Source organism: Zea mays, chromosome 4 (assembly GCF_902167145.1).
Source record: "Zea mays cultivar B73 chromosome 4, Zm-B73-REFERENCE-NAM-5.0, whole genome shotgun sequence".
Lineage (NCBI taxonomy): Eukaryota > Viridiplantae > Streptophyta > Magnoliopsida > Poales > Poaceae > Zea > Zea mays.
The window spans coordinates 215,626,110-215,634,164 of NC_050099.1; the positions used below are offsets into that span (position 1 = coordinate 215,626,110).

The window sequence follows — 8,055 nt, forward strand, 5'->3', positions numbered from 1 at the left end:
GGCTCTTACGATATGATGGTGAGCCTTTTATTCCCTCGCTGTCCTGCTGCAGTTGACAATTACCGGTGAAACCGACAGTGGCTGTATAATTCTTGGGACATGCAACGTCATGGACTGCAGCTTATAGATTAATATAATGGTGTATTTTATTGTATTGTGATAGCATCATAATACAACTATAAAAACTGCAGATTCTGACTTCATCTTATCATATCTTCATCATCGAGCAATCGATTGAATTTTCGCAAGAGAAATAAAACTACTCGTGAAAATTCAAGGTACTATATGTATCCGAACATGTTGAGTCAACGCTGGCAGACTCACTTTTGACGGATGGCACAAAAACAATCTTTTTTTTTTCTTACTAGCAAAGCGCCGTACTTTGTTAAACAAAAAAAAAACATGTATTGTGTTAACTAGCTAGGTATAAATGTATGTTTGAAGCCAACACTTATGGTTCAAATATCTATTTATGCATAATTTTAGTTTTTTACCATTTAAATATGGTGGCAGGATGACAGTGAAAACCTTAGAATCTAGTGCTTTATATAGTAGAGAAGAGAAAAGATAAAACAAAGTCCTGAACAATAACAACGTGTGCAGAACAAAAGATGATTGATTTAGGTATGGAAAGAAAGCCACAGTTTCGTATGATCCCGACTTTATTTGTCACCTCTTTGGATGAGACTACCTGAGTATGATAAGTCTCTTCAGACAGTAAAACAACAGGGTGCCTCTTCAGAGAGTAAGAGGGACCCCCAAAAGAAAAGGAAAAAAATAACTAAGACATAATCAAAGGATTTCCTGGTGGAGGGCATTGCAGGTGCCAACTCTCATCCAAGGCGCAAAATTGAAACTTAAATTAGAAGAAGAACAAGAACGATCTATACACTAATAAAGGGTTAACTCTGACCATGGGTCCGTCAGTCAAAGCTCGACGACCGGCTCCATCTTCCCTTCAGATACTCTTCCAAGGAGGTGTTGGCTGCAATGAAGTCGTTGCTGCTGACAGAGGCTGAGTCGTCATCGACATCAAAGGCGAGGTTGATGTAGGACTGGATGTTGGTGTTACTCCTCGGCGCTGGCGGTGTCATCACAAATTCATCGATATCGCTGCTCTCGCATGACAACCCGACTTGTGATCTTGCCCACTTGAGGGTATCATTGTCACCGTGGAGAAGCTTCAGAACCTAGCATCATGTACATCAAGATGCTTGTAAGAAAAATATAAACAGCATGAACACTCGCACAAAGCATGCATCAAGAAGAGGGATAGATGCTTACAGCATCAATTTCAGGACGGTTCTGAGGTGTTTGTCTGATGCAGAGGGACGCAGCAAGGGTCATCCTCTCAACTTCATCGACATGGCCTTCAGTGGGCAAGTTTGGATCTACAAGTTGTCTGAGCTTTCCTCCCTGTATGATGGAATTTGCCTGCACAAAACAAATAACAACTAATTATCTATTCCAACAAAAGAAAAAGAACAATTCCTTCTAACAAAAATTTTTTAAAAAAAACAGAAAATGACAGATAATGGTATTTGCTAGAAATAAAATGCCCACTTACCCACATCACTAGGCTCTCCTGCCCTTTTGGACAACCAGTGCAAAGTGGTTTCCTGCCAGAGATGAGCTCCAGAAGTACAACACCGAAAGCATACACATCGATTTTGTTGCCCACCTTGCCATGCATGAAGTATTCAGGAGCCAAGTATCTGCCAAGATATCTCTATGTCAGTAAAGCAATTGCTCCAATGCTACAACAGACGGAAAAACAATAAAACAATTGTTAAGAAACAAACCCGAAAGTTCCTGCAACATCATTGCATGTCATCTGAGATGTCACATCAGCAGCCCAGACTGCGAGACCAAAGTCCGATAACTGCAACATCACACATATTGAAAGTTTGAGCTCCCTTACTTTCAATACTGCACACTAACTGATGTATTTTGTGCTATCTGACAGAGAAGTATTACCTTTGGTTCAAAGCATTTTGAAATGAGGATATTTGATGACTTGACATCCCTATGGATCACTGGACGACTGTTGTTATCACTATGGAGATAATCCAGAGCACGAGCAACTCCCATAGCCACGCTGAACCTCTCAGTCCAACCAAATATGCTCTTGCATTCTTTTTTACCTGCACAATAAAAACATTAGGATCCCTTTACATTGCAACAGCATAGACAGAAATCTAGCAGGTCGTGAAGCAGCTAAACGCACCATGCAGTATCTCTTCCAGGCTGCCTCGTTGCAAATACTCATACACTAACAGAAGGTCATCATTCTTGAAGCAGAAACCAACGAGGGATATCACATTCTTGTGGCTGAGAGAACTGACAATCTCAATCTCTGATACAAACTCCTTCAGTACCTCATCAGAATACTTCAGGATCTTCACTGCTAGCTCCTTGCCATTTGCCAAACAGCCTCTGTAAACTTGACTAGTGCCTCCTTGTCCAACTACACACTCTGCACAAACAACCAATCTGATGGGTTAACACTATATGCCTACAAGAAGTTTGAAGTGACAAGAGATACAAATAGAAGTAGGTGTTATAACAGAGAAAAATCGGATATACATACCTGGTGAGAAGTCAGAGGTGATCTTTGCAAGTTCACTGTAACTGAATGAAGAATAAATGGATGAGAATTTCTCTTTGAGCAACGTCAGTTCCTCTGGAGTTTCCTTCTCCAATTCTTCAATCACTACACAAGACTTTCCAGAATTGCTCCTTGAGGGAACAATCACACGGTCACGGAGGATATGGCTGGCGCTCGTGGAGTCCGGTTTTGTGGTTCTGTATTCTGAATGGACTGGCGATACTGCTGAATACCTGCTTGGGAGCCGCATTGCCCACTGCACCACAGACATCTTGGACTTGTCAGGCGCAGAAGCTTTCCGGTCTGGCAAGAACTTCTTCCTAAGTAGGGGCCAGCCAGTTGCTACCGCTGGCGATTCGTGTTGGCAACCCTTCACCGGGACTAATGCCAGTGAAAATTCTTTTGGCCGTGCGGGAGACCTCATTGGCATGGTGACGGCACGAGACACACACCTTCTGTCTTTTCCATTCTCATCCCAGAGTTTATCCCCTATCATGGTCGACAAGAGCTTCCGGTAGCTCCTCCTTGGTGTCTCAGGTACTGCATTCACAATCCACACTTGAGCACATTGGATTCATAGCAGCTCTGAAACCACAGAATGAACAAATGCAAATGAAATTATCGACCGACATACTCGTGGTATTGCTTTGGTACAGTTCATGTTGCAACCCGTGACCAGCATCTTTATGATAAACGACTTTGCCATTGTTCACTGCAAGAACCGAGCAGCTGGCTGGAACTCTCTTTGAGCAGTACTTGGCAACTGATGTCAAGGAGGATCTACATGTTGACGGAGGGGAGGGGGGGCAGTACTTGTATCAGAACCAACTTAATGTATTTGGACAAAGACGGCAATATTCTAGTATGCAATGTATGAGATTATGTACCCGAAGGACCGGGAATTGTTCGTGACACCAAGGATGAGATGTGCTGCGCCACAAGCAGCTGCTTCTTTAACCAGAGTTTTCCGGATAGATGACCCTCCACAGACCTTGAGCTCCAAATTAATCTGTGAATACAAATGGAAGAACAAATTGATGAGAATTCTGATGCAGCCTTTAAAAAGGCAAAGTTGGCAGGGAAACTGTCTTGCCAAAATTAAACTAAATTAAATAAATAACTCTGCAGTTCAATTTTAGTAGGAAAGATGTGTAGATCGGTGGTTGTCAAAAAAAACAAGGTGCCCGAAACTTGAAGGCGTTGGAGAAAAAAGAAGAGAGAAAAACATGACCATCCAGTAAATAAAGTAGCGACAGCACGAGTGATACGGCGGAGGTGAAGACTTCGAAACAAACTAAGTATTTGACGGGCTGCTGGACTGGACCAAATTTTCATGCACGGGGAGCATCTTTGAAAGCGAAATCCAGGAGAAAAGACCAGAGCTTTGAACGGCCAGCAGCATCGAACGAAACCTAGAGGAACGGCTAGCGAAAAAAACAGAGGGAAGTGTACAGTGGCAGATTTTTTTTTTCGCAGTAAGATTTGATTTGGGAGCGGGGAGCGAACGGACGGACCTGCTTGAGGTTGCAGAAACCGTCGTAGACGGCGAGCACGGAGGCGAGCGAGTCCGCGGCCCTGCTGCGCTCATCCAGTCTCACGAGCAAACCTGTAAACGGCGAGCGAAAGAGAGAGGTGAAAAAAGGTAAAGAGAGTGAGGGATTAATTTCATCTCATCAGATTCGTCAAATGGGGAACCAAACGGGGTTTGCAAGTTTGCATGGTGAGCGAATCGATGTAGTAAACGAATGAACGGAACGGAGCTTAATAACCCGTCCACGCAAGCAAGGAAATCCCATCCCAGCAGCAGAAACGCTCCAGGGATGGATCAGCGCCTTCCAAGCAAAACGGGTGGGGGCTTATCAACTAGTCAAGAGTCAGGAGGAAGAGGGGACGGTGGGCGGTACCGTCGGCGGCGGCCGCGGTGGCGACGTGGAGTGCGACGACGCGGTCCCCAGCATTGGCGACCTTGACGAGCGCCCAGGTGAGCAGCTCGCGGCTGGCGGCGTCGCGCCTGATCCCCACCACGACCGTCCTGGACGGGGACGACGACGGGTACGGGGACGGGGAAGGCGGCGAGGGCGACGGGGGCGCCTCGCACTGGAGCAACCGCTGGCGGCGCGCGCCGTCGGGGACGAGCAGCCTCATGGCGCCGCTGCCGCCGGCGTTGGTCGATGCCTCCGAGGCTCGGACTTGGTGGCTTGCCTGCCTCGCTACGGCAGAGGAGAGAGAGGGGAACTGCAACTGAGATGAGAAAGAAGAAAGAAAAGTAGGGGGATCCGCGGGAGGCTGCGTTTTATGCGGCCTCCTGTTTCTTTGACGTTGGGCCCTCCTGCCTCCTCCCCTGCGGTGAAAAACGTCCCGTCCGGTCCCGTTTCCTGTCTGCTGTCTGCTCGCGGCTTTTTTTCTTTTCTTTTCTGCTCGTCTCCAGCCCGGTTGCGCCTGCCGCTACCTTGCTTCGATCCAACACCTCTGCAACTCGGTATTTTTTTCTCCGTAGCTAACGCATACCGCAACTGATTAATCACTATCTAATTAAATATATACATAAAATTTATGAGGGAAAACAAATACTATTTTAAGGAGGCTACGCTCTACCGGCTACCGCTACGGCCAGTGATTTTCACTAGTTGCCCGAGGAGAGGGAGGCATGAAAGAGTAGACAGGTCTAAGCAAGGCATGGGACAACAACTACCATTCTCTAGAACGATCCCGTGAAGCCGAAGGCAGCCGTACCCTTAAACTGCTCGCGTCGCTCGGATGTGTTAGTGACCCTTGGATGAGGATCGCGCGGCCTAGAAAAACGAAGATGACGTGGATACTCTGGCTGCACGTCTTTGCGCTCACGGTTAATATATAGAATTGTAGAAAAACAAACTGCCGCGCCAGCCAGACACTACTACAGCCGAGCGGAGGCACTGAAACAATCTTCCAGTAATTTTGGCACAGTTAACAGCAACCTAGTTCTCTAAAATACTTTATAAATCAATAATTTATGTAGTTAATTAAAAATTTCTCTCCAACAGCTTTCTAAATAAATTTTTTATAGTTTATTTGTTTTGTTTTAATCTGTACCGTCTTTTACTGCTTCTACAGTGCTTTTATCTTTATACATTGTAGCTACAACAGTTTAAACAACCGGCTTTAATCTGAATCAAACAACCCCCTAAGTTTAGCTACTTTTTATCTAAACTCATTTCCTCCCTACATTTGGTAACATTTTACCAACTCCCAAGACAACAAAGAATAGCAACAACCAATCATATGTCGGCATGATTTACACCTTCAGGAGCAAATCAAATCGATCGTCTCACGTGAATGGATTCAGCGTGATCCGTATGCCTGGTCTTCTGCCACCACCATTCTGTCGACGAATACTACTAGCAACAAGATGCAATCAAAATACATGTAGGAAATAGGCCCACTTATTTTTTTATGTGGATAGATTACTAAACTAAAACCTATATTCATAAAACTATTGGAGAATTCACAAATTTTAACTCCCAAAAATATTTAACAACTTCCTAAATCTATGATTTAAAGAGCTAAAATTTATATAACTATAGGAGATGCTCTGTAAAAGATCCGATCTTCAAACAAACCATATATATACCTCGTTTGAATATAGATATTAGAGAATGGAATTAGGAACTGGAATTAGTTTTCTAGAATTCCATTGTTTGGTTGCACACAGAATTGAGATTTAGAATCAGAGACTTTAATTCTCTAGAATTGGACTATAACTAGAGACCCCCTCCCAATACACAGCATTACTCCTCTATATTGAGTCGAATTGGACCATACAATTTCGAACTCCAATTCAGTGACATAGAAACAATAGAATTGGAATTACAATCATTTTAATATCATGGCTGATTTGTAATTAAACCTAATTTAATTCCACACCCTCCATTATCGACATCCAAACGGAACAATATCGTTATTTTTGCGTGTAATCCGATAACTCAAGGCTCATATCGACTAGGAATTGACGTGTAGCAAACGATGACTTGCATCAGACTCGAATTTAATTCAAAACCATAACATCTGAAAAAGTGTTGGATTTCAATTGTTATTGAATGTATGCACTGGAATATTTATATCCGAATATTAATAGCAGCGGCTGCAGCATTCACTCACAAACAGTATAAACGCTATATAAAATAAATTAAGCAGCTGCAGCTGCAGCCGCAGCCGCTGTCGTTGAACACCATGCTGTGCACACTTGGAACTCATGTGCACAGAACGAGTACACAAGATACGATTAGATTAGAGTGCCGTAGATGTGCACGCACGGAAGACACAAACAGCAGAGGCCTTGCATTGATTTACCGTGCCGCAACAACAACAAAAATACGGTAGCGCATTATTGATAGCGCCCACAGAAAAAAAAAAGAGACGGGGGAGGATATTATCTACACTGCAACAGTACTGGTTCTTGTGACGGGCACATGCAAATTACAGCGATAAAACCATCTCCGGCAGCTTTTCTATACTACCTTTTATTTTAAACTCTATTACGGAAGGAAACAGTACAATATTTAGTGCTGGTTTGCACGACCATACATACAGTTTTCTGAAGACGGTCTAACCTACAAATTAAAGATGTCTAGACCAAAAGGAAAAGCTAAAACTTAAACTTTTACAGGCTAAAAGCATCTGCAAGAGACTCCATTTTTTTACTCTCTATTTCACTTTTTATTTACCTCTCTATAAAGATTACACTCTATATGAATTAATATATGTAGCATCTCGTTCCACGAACTCTCCAACACGCAAGTTAATTTGGTTAGCCGCAATGGCTAGCCAAATTTGGCTAGAGAGGAGACCAATTTGAATAGCTGGATAGATTGTCAATGTTGACGTCTTTTCGGAGCGTCAATCACTCAAGAAGAACCGGCGGCGGTGCTCTCTAGTCAGGCGCGGACGGTCCGCGGCCTGGGGCCGGACGGTCCGCGACCTGGCGTGAGGCGGCGGTGCTCTCTGGTCAGACGCGGACGGTCCGCGGCACAGGGCCGGACGGTCCGCGACCTGGTGCAGGAGCTCGGGTTCCCTGCCTGATGGTCGGACGGTCCGCGCCCTAGGGACGGACGGTCCGCGCCCTAGGGACGGACGGTCCGCGCGTGCGCAGGGGCGGCGGAAGATCGCCGGCGGCGCCTTGATCTCGCTCCCGGGAGGGACCCCGTCGGGGAGGAGAGGTCCTAGGAGTTGTCTAGGCTCGGGCCGGCCGACCTAGACTCCTCTAATCGACGTAGAGTCGAGGAGAGGCAGAGAATTTGGGGATTGGAATACTAAACTAGGGCTAAACTAGAACTAGACTAGAACTACTCCTAATTGTGCTGAAAATAAATGCGAGATAGAAGTTGTATTGGTTCGATTGTTGGGGGTTCAATCGGCCGTAGCCCTTCATCTATATAAAGGGGGAGGTCTGGATCCGCTTCAAACTGATT

At 44.9% G+C, this 8,055-nt stretch overlaps 1 protein-coding gene across 1 annotated transcript; it reads right to left on the minus strand.

Annotated features, from left to right (window-relative positions):
• Positions 1–648: 648 nt before the first annotated feature.
• Positions 649–4,876, minus strand: LOC103654588 (probable receptor protein kinase). The gene is made up of 11 exons (NM_001327820.1): positions 4,513–4,876; positions 4,123–4,214; positions 3,496–3,617; positions 3,243–3,388; positions 2,591–3,148; positions 2,228–2,476; positions 1,978–2,144; positions 1,803–1,882; positions 1,568–1,715; positions 1,285–1,434; positions 649–1,190 (listed from the first exon to the last, which is right to left on the minus strand). The coding sequence occupies exons 1-11, from the start codon at positions 4,751–4,753 to the stop codon at positions 924–926; spliced, it is 2,220 nt and encodes a 739-aa protein (NP_001314749.1). The 5' UTR covers positions 4,754–4,876; the 3' UTR covers positions 649–923.
• Between the last annotated feature and the right edge of the window lie 3,179 nt (positions 4,877–8,055).

Coding starts and splice junctions, on each gene's coding strand:
- LOC103654588 (NM_001327820.1), bottom strand. CDS start 4,753: ATGAGGCTGCTCGTCCCCGACGGCGCGCGCCGCCAGCGGTTGCTCCAG. Junction 2,477..2,590: donor CACCTCTGACTTCTCACCAG/GTATGTATATCC, acceptor TTGTTTGTGCAG/AGTGTGTAGTTGGACAAGGA. Junction 1,435..1,567: donor AGGAGAGCCTAGTGATGTGG/GTAAGTGGGCAT, acceptor TGTTTTGTGCAG/GCAAATTCCATCATACAGGG.